Source organism: Aphelocoma coerulescens, unplaced genomic scaffold, assembly GCF_041296385.1.
Source record: "Aphelocoma coerulescens isolate FSJ_1873_10779 unplaced genomic scaffold, UR_Acoe_1.0 HiC_scaffold_298, whole genome shotgun sequence".
NCBI lineage: Eukaryota > Metazoa > Chordata > Aves > Passeriformes > Corvidae > Aphelocoma > Aphelocoma coerulescens.
In genome coordinates this window covers 17,215-36,459 of record NW_027183642.1, presented here as the reverse complement: position 1 = coordinate 36,459, position 19,245 = coordinate 17,215, and the positions used below count along the sequence as shown (strand labels likewise).

General features: G+C 65.4%; 1 protein-coding gene across 1 annotated transcript; it reads right to left on the bottom strand.

Annotated features, from left to right (window-relative positions):
* Positions 1-473: 473 nt before the first annotated feature.
* Positions 474-16,059, bottom strand: PPP5C (protein phosphatase 5 catalytic subunit). Its single transcript, XM_068999224.1, has 11 exons — positions 15,938-16,059; positions 12,904-13,145; positions 9,967-10,114; positions 8,433-8,554; positions 8,237-8,302; positions 8,040-8,138; positions 7,791-7,896; positions 6,376-6,518; positions 4,861-4,948; positions 4,726-4,766; positions 474-656 (listed from the first exon to the last, which is right to left on the bottom strand). Exons 1-11 carry the CDS (start codon positions 16,053-16,055, stop codon positions 474-476), a joined length of 1,356 nt encoding a protein of 451 aa, XP_068855325.1. The 5' UTR covers positions 16,056-16,059.
* Positions 16,060-19,245: the final 3,186 nt, after the last annotated feature.

Genomic DNA, 19,245 nt, shown 5'->3' with positions numbered 1-19,245 from the left:
ACCACCAAGGACGGGGACATTTGGGGACAACGAGGCACAGGGGACCTTTGGGGACACTTAGGACCACCAGAGCACGGCCCCCACTGGCCACCAAGGCTGGGGGACCACCAGGGACGGGACACTGGGGACATTTGGGGACACTTGGGACCACCAGAGCGCGGCCCCCGTTGGCCACTGAGCCTGGGGGACCACCAGGGACGGGGACATTTGGGGACAATGAGGTACAGGAGACATGTGGGGACATTTGGGGACACTTGGGGCCACCGAGCCTGGGGGACCACCAAGGACGGGGCCATTTGGGGACAACGAGGCACAGGGGACCTTTGGGGACTGGATCACGGGGACCACCTGGCTCAGGTGACACCGGACCACAGTGGGGACGAGGTGATCCGGGGACACCGGGGACAGCACCAAGGCCACGCCAGCACCGCCACCGCCGGGCCCTCCCGCCACCCGTGTCCCCCGCTGTCCCCTCACCAGTAGTTGGGGGCGGAGAAGACGGTGACGCAGCGGCCATCGTGGGCTACCTCGTAGCCCTCGGGCTTGACCTCGTGGCTGCGGATGATGAGCTCCAGGCGGTTCCGCTCCAGGAAGCGCTTGGTGACATCGGGGCCGAACTGGCAGCTGACCCCTCGCTTGCTGACCGAGCGGCCGTTCTGGGGGACATCGTGGGGGGGAAAAATGTGGGGACATCGTGGGGACATCATGGGGACACCGTGGGGACATCGTGGGGGACATTGTGGGGACACCACGGGATCGTAGGGACATCGTGGGGACACCGTGGGGAGGACAGAAGGGGCAGCTGACCCCTCGCTTGCTGACCGAGCGGCCGTTCTGGGGGACACCACGGGGGGGGGACAATGTGGGGACATCGTGGGGACACCACGGGATTGTAGGGACATCGTGGGGACACCATGGGGGGGACAGAGGGGGCAGCTGACCCCTCGCTTGCTGACCGAGCGGCCGTTCTGGGGGACAGCACCGGGGGGGACAATGTGGGGACACCGTGGGGACACCATGGGGGGACAGAGGGGGCAGCTGACCCCTCGCTTGCTGACCGAGCGGCCGTTCTGGGGGACACCGTGGGGGGGACATCGTGGGGACATCGTGGGGACACCACGGGGGGGACATTGTGGGGGGGACAGAGGGGGCAGCTGACCCCCTGCTTGCTGACCGAGTGGCCGTGCTGGGGACACCACAGGGGGGACACCGTGGGGACATTGTGGGGACACCGTGGGGACATCGTGGGGACACCATGGGGGGACAGAGGGGGCAGCTGACCCCTCGCTGGCTGACCGAGCGGCCGTTCTGGGGGACACCACGGGGGGGGACAATGTGGGGACACCGTGGGGACATCGTGGGGACATTGTGGGGACACCACGGGATCATAGGGACACCGTGGGGACACCGTGGGGACATCATGGGGACATTGTGGGGACATTGTGGGGACACCGGGGGGGGACAGAGGGGGCAGCTGACCCCTCGCTTGCTGACCGAGCGGCCGTTCTGGGGGACACCGTGGGGGGGACATCGTGGGGACATCGTGGGGACACCACGGGGGGGACATTGTGGGGGGGACAGAGGGGGCAGCTGACCCCTCGCTTGCTGACCGAGCGGCCGTTCTGGGGGACATCACGGGGGGGACATCGTGGGGACATTGTGGGGACACCACGGGATCGTAGGGACATCGTGGGGACACCATGGGGGGGACAATGTGGGGACACCGTGGGGACATCATGGGGACATTGTGGGGGGACAGAGGGGGCAGCTGACCCCTCGCTTGCTGACCGAGCGGCCGTTCTGGGGGACACCGTGGGGGGGACATCGTGGGGACATCGTGGGGACACCACGGGGGGGACATTGTGGGGGGGACAGAGGGGGCAGCTGACCCCCTGCTTGCTGACCGAGTGGCCGTGCTGGGGACACCACGGGGGGGACAATGTGGGGACATCGTGGGGACACCACGGGATCGTAGGGACATCATGGGGACATTGTGGGGGGACAGAGGGGGCAGCTGACCCCCCGCTTTCTGGGGACACCGTGGGGACACCGTGGGGACACCGTGGGGGGACAGAGGGGGCAGCTGACCCCTCGCTTGCTGACCGAGCGGCCGTTCTGGGGGACACCACGGGGGGGGAAAAATGTGGGGACATCGTGGGGACATCATGGGGACACCGTGGGGACATCGTGGGGACATTGTGGGGACACCACGGGATCGTAGGGACATCGTGGGGACACCGTGGGGAGGACAGAAGGGGCAGCTGACCCCTCGCTTGCTGACCGAGCGGCCGTTCTGGGGGACACCACGGGGGGGGACAATGTGGGGACATCGTGGGGACACCACGGGATTGTAGGGACATCGTGGGGACACCATGGGGGGGACAGAGGGGGCAGCTGACCCCTCGCTTGCTGACCGAGCGGCCGTTCTGGGGGACAGCACCGGGGGGGACAATGTGGGGACACCGTGGGGACACCATGGGGGGACAGAGGGGGCAGCTGACCCCTCGCTTGCTGACCGAGCGGCCGTTCTGGGGGACACCGTGGGGGGGACATCGTGGGGACATCGTGGGGACACCACGGGGGGGACATTGTGGGGGGGACAGAGGGGGCAGCTGACCCCCTGCTTGCTGACCGAGTGGCCGTGCTGGGGACACCACAGGGGGGACACCGTGGGGACATTGTGGGGACACCGTGGGGACATCGTGGGGACACCATGGGGGGACAGAGGGGGCAGCTGACCCCTCGCTGGCTGACCGAGCGGCCGTTCTGGGGGACACCACGGGGGGGGACAATGTGGGGACACCGTGGGGACATCGTGGGGACATTGTGGGGACACCACGGGATCATAGGGACACCGTGGGGACACCGTGGGGACATCATGGGGACATTGTGGGGACATTGTGGGGACACCGGGGGGGGACAGAGGGGGCAGCTGACCCCTCGCTTGCTGACCGAGCGGCCGTTCTGGGGGACACCGTGGGGGGGACATCGTGGGGACATCGTGGGGACACCACGGGGGGGACATTGTGGGGGGGACAGAGGGGGCAGCTGACCCCTCGCTTGCTGACCGAGCGGCCGTTCTGGGGGACATCACGGGGGGGACATCGTGGGGACATTGTGGGGACACCACGGGATCGTAGGGACATCGTGGGGACACCATGGGGGGGACAATGTGGGGACACCGTGGGGACATCATGGGGACATTGTGGGGGGACAGAGGGGGCAGCTGACCCCTCGCTTGCTGACCGAGCGGCCGTTCTGGGGGACACCGTGGGGGGGACATCGTGGGGACATCGTGGGGACACCACGGGGGGGACATTGTGGGGGGGACAGAGGGGGCAGCTGACCCCCTGCTTGCTGACCGAGTGGCCGTGCTGGGGACACCACGGGGGGGACAATGTGGGGACATCGTGGGGACACCACGGGATCGTAGGGACATCATGGGGACATTGTGGGGGGACAGAGGGGGCAGCTGACCCCCCGCTTTCTGGGGACACCGTGGGGACACCGTGGGGACACCGTGGGGGGACAGAAGGGGCAGCTGACCCCTCGCTTGCTGACCGAGCGGCCGTTCTGGGGGACACCACGGGGGGGACAATGTGGGGACATCGTGGGGACATCGTGGGGACATTGTGGGGGGGACAGAGGGGGCAGCTGACCCCCTGCTTGCTGACCGAGTGGCCGTGCTGGGGACACCACAGGGGGGACACCGTGGGGACATTGTGGGGACATCGTGGGGACACCATGGGGAGGACAGAGGGGGCAGCTGACCCCTCGCTGGCTGACCGAGCGGCCGTTCTGGGGGACACCACGGGGGGGGACAATGTGGGGACACCGTGGGGACATTGTGGGGACATTGTGGGGACACCACAGGATCGTAGGGACATCGTGGGGACACCGTGGGGACATCATGGGGACATTGTGGGGGGACAGAGGGGGCAGCTGACCCCTCGCTTTCTGGGGACACCATGGGGGGGACAATGTGGGGACATCGTGGGGACACCATGGGGCGGACAGAGGGGGCAGCTGACCCCCTGCTTTCTGGGGACACCATGGGGACACCGTGGGGACACCGTGGGGGGACAGAGGGGGCAGCTGACCCCTCGCTTGCTGGGGACACCGTGGGGACACCGTGGGGACACCATGGGGGGACAGAGGGGGCAGCTGACCCCCCACTTTCTGGGGACACCGTGGGGACACCATGGGGGGACAGAGGGGGCAGCTGACCCCCTGCTTACTGGGGACACCGTGGGGACACCGTGGGGGGGACAGAGGGGTCAGCAGATGTGGCAGGGGGTGGCGGTGGGGTTGGGGGTACAGCTGGTGGCACTGGGAAGTTGGGGACAGGAAGAGGGTGGCACTGGGACCTGGTGGGTGACACCAGGACCCGGGGACACCCCAGGGGACAGGACAGGGGTGACACCAGGACCCGAGGACACCCCAGGGGACAGGACAGGGGTGACACCAGGACCTGGGACACCCCAGGGGACAGGACAGGGGTGACACCAGGACCCGGGGACACCCCAGGGGACAGGACAGGGGTGACACCAGGACCTGGGACACCCCAGGGGACAGGACAGGGGTGACACCAGGACCCAGGGACACCCCAGGGGACAGGACAAGGGTGACACCAGGACCCGGGACACCCCAGGGGACAGGACAAGGGTGACACCAGGACCCGGGGACACCCCAGGGGACATCACCGGGGGAGGGGTCACAGCTCACCTGGGGCTGGGGGTCGGACCAGAGCAGGTCACACATCGGCCCTGGGGGGACACGGGGGGTGGTCACAGCTCGGCCCCTCGCTGGGGACACCCTGGGGACACCTCGGGGTGGGGTGGGTGGGGGTCCCTGTCCCACCTGAGTCTGGGGGCTGCCGGTTCCGCTCGATCTTGCGGATGTCATCGAGGGTGACGCCGTCCTCGCTGAAGAGCCCCCCGTGCATGATCTGGGCGGGGACACGCGGTGGGGACATCAGGGGGGACAGCAGGGACGGGGAGGGGGGGGGACAATCGCCCATCCTGACACTGAGGGGGTGACAAGGGACACCCAAGACCCCCAAACCCCCTCCCCAACTTGGGACAGGGACACCCCAAATCCCCTCCCAGGGATGGGGGTCACCCCATGGAGACAGCAGGGACACCCCAAATCCCTCCCAGGGATGGGGGTCACCCCGTGGGGACAGCAGGGACATCCCAAATCCCACCCAGGGATGGGGGTCACCCCGTGGGGACAGCAGGGACATCCCAAATCCCACCCAGGGATGGGGGTCACCCCATGGGGACAGCAGGGACACTCCAAACCCCCACCCAGGGATGGGGGTCACCCCATGGGGACAGGGAATGCCCCCCCAAATCCCCTCAAGGACAGGGATCAGAAGTCACAGGGGGCAACTGGGGACAGTGGGCCTGCAAGATAGTGATCTATTGTGAACCATGGGGGGCTGCCAAAGAGCGATGGAGGGGAACTGCTAAATAGTGACCCACAGAGATCAATAGGAATTGCCAAATAGAGATCTATTATAGTCAATAGCGGCTGCCAAATACTGAGCCACAGGGGCCGCCAAATAGTGAACCATAGGAGACAATAGCGGCTGCCAAATAGTTATCCCACGGGGTCGCCAAATAGTGAGCTATTATAGTCAATGGGGACTGCCAAATAGTTATCCCAAGGGGTCGCCAAATAGTGAGCTATTATAGTCAATGGGGACTGCCAAAAAGTTATCCAAAGGGGTCGCCAAATAGTGAATCATAGGAGACAATAGCGGCTGACAAATAGTTATCCCAAGGGGTCGCCAAATAGTGAGCTATTAGAGTCAATGGGGACTGCCAAAAAGTTACCCCAAGGGGTCGCCAAATAGTGAACCATAAGCGACAATAGGGGCTGACAAATACTTATCCCGAGGGGTCGCCAAATAGTGAGCTATTAGAGTCAATGAGGACTGCCAAAAAGTTCCCCCAAGGGGTCGCCAAATAGTGAACCATAGGAGACAATAGGGGCTGCCAAATACTTATCCCGAGGGGTCGCCAAATAGTGATCAATTGAAGTCAATAGGGGCTGCCAAATTGTGATCCCTGGGGGCCGCCAAATAGTGATCCCTTCAAGTCAATAGGGGCTGCCAAAGAGTGATCCCAAGGGGGCCGCCAAATAGTGACCTATTAAAAATCAACGGGGGCCGCCAAATAGTGACCTATTCAAAATCAATGGGGGCTGCCAAATAGTGACCAATTACAGTCAATAGCGGCTGCCAAAAAGTGAACCCGCAGGCTGCCAAAAAGGGAGCCATCCCTCTCAATGGGCGCTGCCAGATAGTGACTCCCGGTGACAACGTCCCCTCCGGTGTCCCCTCCGGTGTCCCCTCCGGTGTCCCCTCACCAGCACTTTGCCGTTGATGCACTGGGCCAGGGGCAGCCACTCGAAGACCTCGCTGAAAAGGGCGAACATCTGCGCCGTGTACTTGGCCTTCACCTCGCCCTCGAAGCCGTAGATCTGGTTCATGTTGTCCGTCTCGTGGTTCCCTGAGGGGACACGGGGACAACTGCCACGCCTGGGGGACACTGCCCAGGCCTGGGGACACGGGCAGGGGACGCAGCGCTGCGGCTCGGCCCCCAGAATCCGGGCTGGGACGGTCCCGAGGGGACGGGATGGGCTCTGGGGACGGGGGCGGGGGGGGGTGTGGGACAGAGAAGGACCCCAGGAGGGAGATGGGGACAAGGAGCGAGGGTTGGGGACAGGGGACGTGGCCCTGTGACGCAGGACAGGGCCCTGCACCCCGCGGGGGACACGGGACGTGCCACGCCGTGGCACAGAGGGGACACGACCCCGTGACGTGGCACCGCGAGCTGGTCCTGGGGTTGGGGACAGGGACATCGCCAAGGGACAGCGATGCCACCAACGCCGAGGGGACAGGGATCCCCCAAATCCCCAAGGGACAGCGATGCCACCAACCCCGAGGGGACAGGGATCCCCCAAATCCCCAAGGGACAGCGATGCCACCAACCCCGAGGGGACAGGGATCCCCCAAATCCCCAAGGGACAGCGATGCCACCAACCCCGAGGGGACAGGGATCCCCCAAATCCCCAAGGGACACGGATGTCCCCAACCCCGAGGGGACAGGGATCCCCCAAATCCCCAAGGGACAGCGATGTCCCGGACCCCGAGGGGACAGGGATCCCCCAAATCCCCAAGGGACACAGATGTCCCGGACCCCGAGGGGACAGGGATCCCCCAAATCCCCAAGGGACACAGATGTCCCGGACCCCGAGGGGACAGGGATCCCCCAAATCCCCAAGGGACACGGATGTCCCCAACCCCGAGGGGACAGGGATCCCCCAAATCCCCAAGGGACAGCGATGCCACCAACGCCGAGGGGACAGGGATCCCCCAAATCCCCAAGGGACAATGATGCCACCAACGCCGAGGGGACAGGGATCCCCCAAATCCCCAAGGGACACGGATGTCCCCAACGCCGAGGGGACAGGGATCCCCCAAATCCCCAAGGGACACGGATGTCCCCAACGCCGAGGGGACAGGGATCCCCCAAATCCCCAAGGGACACAGATGTCCCCAACCCCGAGGGGACGAGGGGGTGGTCACAGGAAAAAAGTGTCCCCTCCACAGGGGCTGCCAGATTGGGATCCATCACGGGCAACAACAACAGCGGGGGCTGCCAGATAGTGATCCAGCGGTGACAACAAGGGACAGCTTGGGGACATGACCCCTCCCCCACCACCAAACCTGGCTGAGGGGGGGGGGGGTCCAAGCCTCACCCCCGAGCCTCTGGAATTACCTCGGAGCAGGTGGAAGTGGTCGGGGTAGAGCAGCTTGAAGCCGAAGAGCGTCAGGATGACCTCGACCGAGAAGGAGCCGCGGTCCACGAAGTCCCCGTTGAAAATCTGTCCCCCGGTTCAGGACAACGACCCCCCACCCCATGTCCAGCGGGGTGTCCCCCCCCCCCCCCCCTCAGCCCACCAGCGTCCCCCCCACCCCCTCAAACCCACCATCCCGAGCCCAGCCCCAGAGGGGAAGCCGTGGATACGTAAGGATTGGCCTCGGAGGGCAGCCCGTTGAGCTCGAAGATGTTGAGCAGGTCGTAGAACTGCCCGTGGGTGTCCCCGCACACCGTCACCTTCTCCGTCTGCTCGGGATGGACACGCGGGTGGCACCGACGTCACCGCGGCGGCACGCGGCACCCGTCGCCCGCCACCCACCGGCCCGGCCGAAGGGGGCACCCACCTCCTTCAACGTGGTCTCCACCAGGGTGGGCAGCTTGGCCAGCACCTCCTTCACCTGCACCAGGATCTGCGGGGGTGGGGACGTGTGGGGACGTCTGGGGACGGGATGGGGACGGGAGGAGGAGGAGGAGGAGGAGGAGAGAGGGGGGGGTTTTTTTTTTTTGGGGGGTGGGGGGGGGGGGGTTTTTGGGGGGTACCTGGTAGGCGCATTTCCTGTGGAGTTTCTTCTGGTCCTTGTACCACTGCATGAGCTCCTTCATGAAGGCCAAGGTCACCTTGCCGTCCTCCAGCTTGGGGCCGCTGTACTCGTCCTCGATGGCTGCGGGGACAGGAGGGGACAGTGGGGGACAAGGTGGATCAACCCCCAGGGGTCCCTCAGAGGCGGGGGATGGGCTGGGGGTGCTGGGCTTTGGCGTGGGGAGCCGGGCGGTGGGGACAAAAGGTCAGCTGGGCACCTCAGAACCTCGTGGGGACCACCAGAACATCTCCAGGAGCCTCATGGGGACCCTCAGGGGATCCCAAAAGCCTCCCAGAGATCCTTGTGGGGACCCTCAGATGTTCATGGGGACCCCAAGACCCTCACCAGGGTCCCAAAGCTCGTCTGGACACCCCAAGATACACGTCAGGACCCTCAGAACATCTCCAGGACCCTCATGGAGACCCCAAAACCCTCCCACAGATCCTCGTGGGCACCCCCAGATGTTCATGGGGACCCCAAGACCCTCACGAGGGTCCCAAAGCTCGTCTGGACACCCCAAGACCCACGTCAGGACCCTCAGAACATCTCCAGAACCCTCATGGGGACCCTCAGACCCCCACAGAGACCCCAAGATCCTCCCAGGGACACCCCCAGAGCCTCCAGACCCAACCAGGAAGCCCCAAGAATTCCCCAGATCCTCCCAGGGACCTTCCTGGAGACCCCAGACCCTCATAGGAACCCCCACAAACTCCCCAGACCCTCCCAGGGACCTTCCTGGAAACCCCAGACCCTCACAAGAACCCCCAGGGACTCCCCAGACCCTCCCAGAGACCCCCACAAACTCCCCAGGGACCTTCCTGGAGACCCCAGACCCTCACAGGAACCCCCAGGGACTCCCCAGACCCTCCCAGAGACCCCTACAAACTCCCCAGTGATCCTCCTGGAGACCCCAGACCCTCAGAGGAACCCCCAGGGACTCCCCAGACCCTCCCAGAGACCCCCAGGGACTCCCCAGACCCTCCCAGAGACCCCTACAAACTCCCCAGTGACCCTCCTGGAGACCCCAGACCCTCAGAGGAACCCCCAGGGACTCACCAGACCCTCCCAGAGACCCCTACAAACTCCCCAGTGATCCTCCTGGAGACCCCAGACCCTCAGAGGAACCCCCAGGGACTCCCCAGACCCTCCCAGAGACCCCCAGGGACTCCCCAGACCCTCCCAGAGACCCCTACAAACTCCCCAGTGACCCTCCTGGAGACCCCAGACCCTCACAGGAACCCCCAGGGACTCCCCAGATCCTCCCAGGGACCTTCCTGGAGACCCCAGACCCTCACAGGAACCCCCAGGGACTCCCCAGACCCTCCCAGAGACCCCCACAAACTCCCCAGCGACCCTCCTGGAGACCCCAAACCCTCACAGGAACCCTTATGGGGACCCCAGCCCCTGTCAGGGACCTTGAGCCTCCTCTGGGGGCTCTCCAAGGAGCCCCAAGTGAGCCCTGAGCCCCCCCTGGGTGGGTTTGGGGGTCTCACTCATGCTCTCGATGTCCAGCGAGTCGACCACGGAGCGCTTGTGCTCGTCGCTGGCGATGGCCCTCTCGAAGGCCTTCTGCTTGACGATGCGGTGACACTCCTGGTACTTGAGCTTGGCGTCCTTGTCATTGGGCCTGACCTTCACCACCTGCGGGGACAGCCCGGGGACAGCCCCTCAGGGGATGGGGACACCCCGGGGACAACCCCTCAGGGGATGGGGACACCCCAGAACAGCCCCTCAGGGGATGGGGACAGCCCGGGACAGCCTCTCAGGGGATGGGGACACCCTGGGGACACCCTGGGACAGCCCCTCAGGGGATGGGGACACCCCGGGACAGCCCCTCAGGGGATGGGGACAGACAGGGGACACCCCAGGACAGCCCCTCAGGGGATGGGGACACGCAGGGGACACCCCGGGACAGCCCCTCAGGGGATGGGGACACTCCAGGACAACCCCTCAGGGGATGGGGACAGCCAGGGGACACCCTGGGACAGCCCCTCAGGGGATGGGGACACCCCGGGACAGCCCCGGGACAGCCACTCAGGGGATGGGGACACCCCGGGGACACCCCGGGAAAGCCCCTCAGGGGATGGGGACACCCAGGGACAACCCCTCAGGGGATGGGGAGACCCCAGGACAGCCCCTCAGGGGATGGGGACACCCCAGGACAACCCCTCAGGGGATGGGGACACCCTGGGACAGTCCCTCAGGGGATGGGGACACCCCAGGACAGCCCCTCAGGGGATGGGGACAGACAGGGGACAACCCCTCAGGGGATGGGGACACCCTGGGACAGCCCCTCAGGGGATGGGGACACCCCGGGACAGTCCCTCAGGGGATGGGGACAGCCCGGGGACAACCCCTCAGGGGATGGGGACACGCAGGGGACAGCCCGGGACAGCCCCTCAGGGGATGGGGACAGCCAGGGGACACCCTGGGACAGTCCCTCAGGGGATGGGGACACCCCAGGACAGCCCCTCAGGGGATGGGGACACTACAGGACAACCCCTCAGGGGATGGGGACACCCCGGGGACACCCCGGGACAGCCCCTCAGGGGATGGGGACACCCCGGGACAGCCCCGGGACAGCCCCTCAGGGGATGGGGACACCCCGGGACAGCCCCTCAGGGGATGGGGACACCCCGGGACAGCCCCTCAGGGGATGGGGACACGCAGGGGACACCCTGAGACAGCCCCTCAGGGGATGGGGATACCCTGGGACAGCCCCTCAGGGGATGGGGACACCCCAGGACAACCCCTCAGGGGATGGGGACACCCTGGGACAGCCCCTCAGGGGATGGGGATATCCTGGGACAGCCCCTCAGGGGATGGGGACACCCTGGGACAGTCCCTCAGGGGATGGGGACACCCCGGGACAGCCCCTCAGGGGATGGGGATATCCTGGGACAGCCCCTCAGGGGATGGGGACAGACAGGGGACACCCCGGGGACAACCCCTCAGGGGATGGGGACACCCCGGGGACACCCCGGGACAGCCCCTCAGGGGACAGGGACACCCTGTCAGGGGACAGGGACAGTCAGGGACACCCAAGGACACAGCCCCAGGACATCTTCTGGGACCAGGGGTGTCCCCAACCCTCCCCTGAGCTCAGAGTGGACACACTGACCCCAAGGGGTGTCCCCGACCCTCCCCTGAGCTCGGGGTGGACACACTGATCCCAAGGATGTCCCCAAGCATTCCCCAAACTCCGATGACCCACGCTGACCCCAGAGATGGCCCCAACTCTCCCCTGAGCTCGGGGTGGACACACTGACCCCAGGGGTGTCCCCAATCCTCTCCTAAGCTCAGGGTGGACACACTGACCCCAAAGATGTCCCCAACCATCCCCTGATCTCAGGGTGGACACGCTGAACCCCAATGACCCATGCTGACCCCAGGGGTGTTCCCAACCCTCCCCTGAGCTCAGGGTGGACACACTGACCCCAAAGATATCCCCAACCTTCCCACGAGTTCAGAGTGGACACACTGACCCCAGGGGTGACCCCAACCCTCCCCTGAGCTCGGGGTGGTCACACTGACCCCAGGAGGATCCCTGAACTTAGGGTGGACACACTGCCCCCAAAGATGTCCCCAACCCTCCCCTGAGCTCAGGGTGGACACGCTGACCCCCAATGACCCACGCTGACCCCAAAGATATCCCCAACCCTCCCCTGATTTCAAGGTGGACACACTGCCCCCAAAGATGTCCCCAACCCTCCCCTGATCTCAGGGTGGACACACTGACCCCAAAGATATCCCCAACCCTCCCCTGATCTCAGAGTGGACACACTGACCCCAAAGATGTCCCCAACCCTCCCCTGAGCTCGGGGTGGTCACACTGACCCCAGGACGATCCCTGAACTTAGGGTGGACACACTGACCCCAAAGATGTCCCCAACCCTCCCCTGATCTCAGAGTGGACACACTGACCCCAAAGATGTCCCCAACCCTCCCCTGATCTCAAGGTGGACACGCTGACCCCCGATGACCCACGCTGACCCCAAAGATATCCCCAACCCTCCCCTGAGCTCGGGGTGGACACACTGACCCCAAAGATGTCCCCAACCCTCCCCTGATCTCAGGGTGGACACACTGACCCCAAAGATATCCCCAACCCTCCCCTGATCTCAGAGTGGACACACTGACCCCAAAGATGTCCCCAACCCTCCCCTGATCTCAAGGTGGACACGCTGACCCCCGATGACCCACGCTGACCCCAAAGATATCCCCAACCCTCCCCTGAGCTCGGGGTGGACACACTGACCCCAAAGATATCCCCAACCCTCCCCTGATCTCAGAGTGGACACACTGACCCCAAAGATGACCCCAACCCTCCCCTGAGCTCAAGGTGGACACACTGACCCCCGATGACCCACGCTGACCCCCAACAACATCCCCACCCACTCCGTCCCCCGCCGCGCCCTCTCCCCTCTCACCGTCTCGTAGTCGCGCAGGGCGGCCTTGAACTTGCCCAGGGCCATGTTGCTGGCCGCTCGCCGGTAGTAGCCCTTGACGTACTTGGCGTCCAGCTGGACGGCGCGCGTGGCGTCGGCCAGGGCGTAGCCGTAGCACTCGGTGCGCAGGTAGGCCAGGCTGCGGTTGCCATAGTAGATGGCGTTGGTGGGGTTCAGCTCGATGGCGCTGCTGTAGAACTTCACCGCGTTCTCGTAGTCCTTCCCTGAGCGGGGGGGGAGGGGGACCCCAAAGCAGGGGGTCAGGGTGTGGATGGAGGGTGACCAGACGCCAAAGGTCGGAGGTGATCAGACCCTAAAGGTCTGGGAGTGACCAGATCCTAAAGGCTGGAGGTGACCAGACCCTAAAGGCCTGGGAGGGATCAGACCCCAAAGGCCAGGGGTGACCAGATCCTAAAGGCCTGGGAGTGACCAGACCACAAAGGCCTGGGAGTGACCAGACCCCAAAGGCTGGAGGTGACCAGACCTCAAAGGCCTGGGAGTGACCAGACCACAAAGGCCTGAGAGTGACCAGACCCTAAAGGCCGGGGGTGACCACACCCCAAAGGCCTGGGAGGGATCAGACCCCAAAGGCCGGGGGTGATCAGACCCCAAAGGCCTGGGAGGGATCAGACCCCAAAGGCCGGGGGTGACCAGACCCTAAAGGCTGGAGGTGACCAGACCCCAAAGGCCAGGGGTGACCAGACCCCAAAGGCCGGGGGTGATCAGACCCTAAAGGCCTGGGAGGGATCAGACCCCAAAGGCCGGGGGTGACCAGATCCTAAAGGTCTGGGAGTGACCAGACCACAAAGGCCTGGGAGTGACCAGACCCCAAAGGCTGGAGGTGACCAGACCTCAAAGGCCTGGGAGTGACCAGACCCTAAAGGTCTGGGAGTGACCAGACCCTAAAGGCTGGAGGTGACCAGACCCCAAAGGCCGGGACTGACCAGACCCCAAAGGCCAGGAGTGACCAGACCCCACTGTCCCCCACACCTCCCTATCTGGCAGCCCATACTGCACCTATAGGTCCCCATACGGCAGCCCTCATTGCCTGCCACTACCCCCCATAGATCTCTATCTGGCAGCCCCATCTGCCCCCTATAGATCCCCATATGGCAGCTGCCATTGATCCCTATAGATCCCCATATGGCAGCCCCCATTGCCCCCTATAGATCCCTATCTGACAGCCCTCAGTGCCCCCTATAGATCCCTATCTGGCAGCCCCCATTGCCCCCTGTAGATCCCTATCTGGCAGCCCCCACTGCCTCCTATAGATGCCTATAGGGCAGCCCCCACTGCCCCCTATAGATCCCCATCTGGCAGCTCACACTGCCCCCTATAGATCCCTATCTGACAGCTCACACTGCCACACTAGGTTCCTATGTGGCAGCCCCCGTTGCCCCCATAGATCCCTATCTGGCAGCCCCCAGTGCCCCCTATAGATCCCTATAGGGCAGCCCCCATTGCCCCCTATAGATCCCTATCTGGTAGCCCCCACTGACCCCTATAGATCCCCATCTGGCAGCCCCCACTACCCCTCATAGCTCCCTATCAGGCATCCCCCACTGCCCCCTATAGATCCCTATCTGACAGCTCACACTGCCACTATAGGTTCCTATGTGGCAGCCCCCATTGCCCCCCACAGATCCCTATCTGGCAGCCCCCAGTGCCCCCTATAGATCCCTATCTCGCAGCCCCCATTGCCCCCTATAGATCCCCATATGGCAGCCCACAGTGCCCCCTATAGATCCCTATAGGGCAGCCCCCGTTGCCCCCTATAGATCCCTATAGGGCAGCCCCCGTTGCCCCCTATAGATCCCTATCTTGCAGCCCCCATTGCCCCCTATAGATCCCCATCTGGCAGCCCCCATTGCCCCACATAGCTCCCTATCTGGCAGCTCATACTGCTCCTATAGGTTCCTATGTGGCAGCCCTCAGTGCCCCCTATAGATCCCCATCTGGCACCCCTCAGTGCCCCCTATAGATCCCTATCTCGCAGCCCCCATTGCCCCCTATAGATCCCCATATGGCAGCCCACAGTGCCCCCTATAGATCCCCATCTGGCAGCCGCCATTGCCCCCTATAGATCCCTATAGGGCAGCCCCCGTTGCCCCCTATAGATCCCCATCTGGCAGCCCCCATTGCCCCACATAGCTCCCTATCTGGCAGCTCATACTGCTCCTACAGGTTCCTATGTGGCAGCCCTCAGTGCCCCCTATAGATCCCCATCTGGCACCCCTCAGTGCCCCCTATAGATCCCTATCTCGCAGCCCCCATTGCCCCCTATAGATCCCCATATGGCAGCCCCCAGTGCCCCCTATAGATCCCTATCTGGCAGCCGCCATTGCCCCCTATAGATCCCTATAGGGCAGCCCCCGTTGCCCCCTATAGATCCCTATCTGGCTTCCCCCATTGCCCCCTATAGATTCCTATCTGACAGCCCCCACTGCCTCCTATAGGTTCCTATGTGGCAGCCCCCGTTGCCCCCTTTAGATCCCTATCTGGCACCCCTCAGTGCCCCCTATAGATCCCCATCTGGCACCCCTCAGTGCCCCCTATAGATCCCTATCTCGCAGCCCCCCATTGCCCCCTATAGATCCCCATCTGGCAGCTCCCGTTACCCCCTATAGATCCCTATCTGGCAGCCCCCATTACCCCCTATAGATCCCTATCTGGCAGCCCTCAGTGCCCCCTATAGATCCCTATCTGGCAGCCTCTGTTACGCCCCGTTATTCCCCGTGGCTCCCAATCTGGCAGCCTCCGTAACCGCCCATTGACCCCCATGGCTCCCAATCTGGCAGACCCGTTATTCCCCGTTCCCCGCGGTGGCTCACTATCTGGCAGCCTCCATTACCCTCCATGGATCTCTATCTGGCAGCTCCTTTACCCCGCATTGCCCTCAGCGGCTCCCTATCTGGCAGCCCCCATTACACCCAGTGGCTCCCTATCTGGCAGCCCTCGTTCCCACCCGTTCCTCGCCGCGGCTCCCTCTCCCGCAGCCCCCGTTGCCCGCCGATACCTTTGAAGAACTCGTTCGCGCGGGCCTTGAGCGCCTCGGCCCGTTCGAGCTCGGCGGGGCTCGGGGGCCGCCCGGGGCCGGCGCCGCCGCCGCTCCCCGCCCGCTCTCCCTCCGCCATGGCCGGGCCGCAAAGCGCCGCCGCCGCCGCCGGCCGCGGCCGCCAACCGCCGCTGTCGCAAAGACGAGGTGGGAGGGGGGGGGGAGCGGTGTCGTAAACGGAGGGCGAGCGGAGCGGCCGCAGGTCGCCGTGTCCCCCCCCCCGGTGTCCCCCCGGTGTCCCCCGGTGTCCCCCCGTGTCCCCCGGTGTCCTCATCACCCCTCGTGTCCCCCCATGTCCCCCGATGTCCCCCGGTGTCCCCCGATGTCCCCCGGTGTCCCCATCACCCCTCGTGTCCCCCCGTGTCCCCCCGTGTCCCCACCCCCCCCCCCGGTGTCCCCCGGTGTCCCCTCGTGTCCCCCGGTGTCCCTCGTGTCCCCCCGTGTCCCCATCACCCCCGGTATCCCCAAGTGTCCCCATCACCCCCCGATGTCCCCCGTGTCCCCTCAGTGTCCCCATCACCCCCCGATGTCCCCCGGTGTCCCCCGGTGTCCTCATCACCCCTCGTGTCCCCAAGTGTCCCCTCAGTGTCCCCCGGTGTCCCCCGATGTCCCCCCGGTGTCCCCATCACCCCTCGTGTCCCCCCGTGTCCCCTCGTGTCCCTAAGTGTCCCCCGGTGTCCCCATCACCCCCGGTATCCCCAAGTGTCCCCATCACCCCCCGGTGTCCCCTCGTGTCCCCTCATGTTCCCCGGTGTCCCCCGTGTCCCCATCACCCCCCGGTGTCCCCTCGTGTCCCCTCAGTGTCCCCAAGTGTCCCCCGGTGTCCCCCGATGTCCCCTCGTGTCCCCATCACCCCCCGTGTCCCCTCGTGTCCCCCCGTATCCCTCCGTGTCCCCATCACCCCCCGTGGCCCCTCCCTGTCCCCAGGTGTCCCCTCGTGTCCCCCGGTGTCCCCATCACCCCCCGTATCCCCCCGTGTCCCCCCAGTGTCCCCCGATGTCCCCCGGTGTCCCCAATGTCCCCTCGTGTCCCCCCGTGTCCCCCCGTGTCCCCTCGTGTCCCCCCGGTGTCCCCATCCCCCCCCGGTGTCCCCCAGTTGTCCCCATCCCCCCCCGGTGTCCCCAGTGTCCCCCCAATGTCCCCCCCCCAATCACAGCCGGAGCCCGCGGTGGCTTCTGAGCGATTTTATGGGGGGTGGGCACAGCACGGGGGGGGGGGGGAGGGGATAGAGGGAGGGGGGGGAGGGGCGTGCGACAGCCGGGGGAGGGGGGGGGTCGTACAGGACCCCCCCCAAAGCAGCGGGGTGGGGGAGGGGAAGGGGGGAGGGGGTGTGCGTGTGGGTCCCAGCGGCTCCGGGGGGGGGGGGAATTTTTTTTTGGGGGGGGGGAGGTCTCAGGGGGCTCTTGGGGGAGGGGTGGTCCCGGATTTGGGGAGGGGGGGGCTTGGTAGCCCCCCCCCCCAGGGGCGTTTCCAGCCCAGCACCGAGTGGGGGGAGGGGTCCCCAGCACCAAATTGGGGGGAGTTGGGACCCCCCCCCCCCTCAAGCACCAAAAAAAAGGGAGGGGGGGGATGGGCTGAGGTAGGAGGAGGGGGGGGGCATCCCCAAAAAGTGGGGGGGGGGGGGAGGGGAGTGTCCTAAATTGGGGGAGGGGGGGGGAATAAAAGGGGAGGGGGGGGGTCAGGTCATGGCTTTTGGTGCAGCCCCCCCCCCCCCAAAGATGTGGATTTGGGGAGGGGGGGGTCGCCCCCTCCCCCAATTTTGGGGTTCCCATCCGAGGGGGGGGGGGGGGTCGTTGCTGGTTTTTTTTTTGGGGGGGGTGGGGGGGGGTGTCCTTCCCAGCGTGCCCCCCCCTCCCTCAGTTGCTCTCCTCGAGGTTTTGGGGGACCCTCAGGGGGGGGCGCGGGGGGGCCCCCGGAAGGGTCAGACCATCAGCCAGCAGCGCTGGGGGGGGGCACAGAAATTATTGGGGTGTCCCCCCCCCCCACAACCACCCATTTTGGGGGGGTCCTTCCATTTCCCCCCCTTAAATTTGGGCCCCCCCCCCCCGGTTATTGGGTGCTTCCTATTTTTGCCCCCCCCCCAATTTTGGGGTCTCCCCAGCTCCCCCCCCCGCCCATTTTTGGCTCAAAACGCCCCCCCCCCCTTTATCAAGGACCCCCCCCCCTCCCCGATTTTGGGACCCTCTCACTATTGGGGTCCCCCCCATTTTTGGGGTGCCCCTCTCCCATTTTTGGGGTGCCCCTCTCCCATTTTTGGGGTGTCCTCCCCCGTTTTTGGGGTGTCCCCCTCCCATTTTTGGGGTGTCCTCCCCCGTTTTTGGGGTGTCCCCCTCCCATTTTTGGGGTGTCCCCCTCCCATTTTTGGGGTCCCCCCCCTCCTCCTCTCACCGAGGGGCTGCTCCTGCCCCAGGGGGGGGCTCAGTCCTGGGGGGTCCCCACTCAGCAGCAGCCCCTGGTGGGGACACGGCGTGGGGGGGGGGGAGGGGAGAGGGGGGGGAGGTGACAAATGGGGACAGGACACGCTGCCCCCCCTCCCCCCACCCCCGGGTGTGTCCCTGTGTCACCCCCTCCCCCCAAATCCCTGTGCCCACCCCCACCCTGCCCCCCCCGATGTCCCCTGTGTCCCCCCCACCCCCCCGTGACCTCACGTCCTGTCCCCCCAAACCCTCCCAGTGTCCCCCCAGTGTCCTCCCAGTGTCCCCCCGATGTCCCCCCAATGTCCTCCTCAATGTCACCCCCAGTGTCCCCTCGATGTCCCCCCAATGTCCCCCCCAATATCCCCCTGGGTATCCCCCCAATGTCCCCCCCAACATCCCCTCTATGTCCCCCTCAATGTCCCCCCGATGTCCCCTCCCCCCGATGTCCCCCCGATCTTCCCACCAAGTCCCCCGATGTCCCCCCAATGTCCCCCCATGTCCCCCCCAGTGTCCCCCCATGTCCCCTCAATGTCCCCCCAATGTCCCCTCGATGTCCCCCAATGTCCCCCCAATGTCCCCCAATGCCCTCAATGTCCCCCAATGTCCCCCCAATGTCCTCCTCAATGTCCCCCCCAATGTCCCCTCCCCCATCCCCCCAATGTCCCCCCAGTGTCCCCCCAATGTCTGCCCGAGTATCCCCCCGATGTCCCCTCGATGTCCCCCAAATGTCCCCTCCCCCCGTCCCCCCGATGTCCCCCCAATGTCCCCCTCAATGTCCTCCCCAGTGTCCCTGCAATGTCCCCCCCAAGTCCGCCGATGTCCCCCCAATGTCCCCTCAGTGTACCCCCAATG

Coding starts and splice junctions, on each gene's coding strand:
- PPP5C (XM_068999224.1), bottom strand. CDS start 16,055: ATGGCGGAGGGAGAGCGGGCGGGGAGCGGCGGCGGCGCCGGCCCCGGG. Junction 10,115..12,903: donor CCCTGCGCGACTACGAGACG/GTGAGAGGGGAG, acceptor CTGTCCCCGCAG/GTGGTGAAGGTCAGGCCCAA. Junction 6,519..7,790: donor CCACTTCCACCTGCTCCGAG/GTAATTCCAGAG, acceptor GTGTCCCCTCAG/GGAACCACGAGACGGACAAC.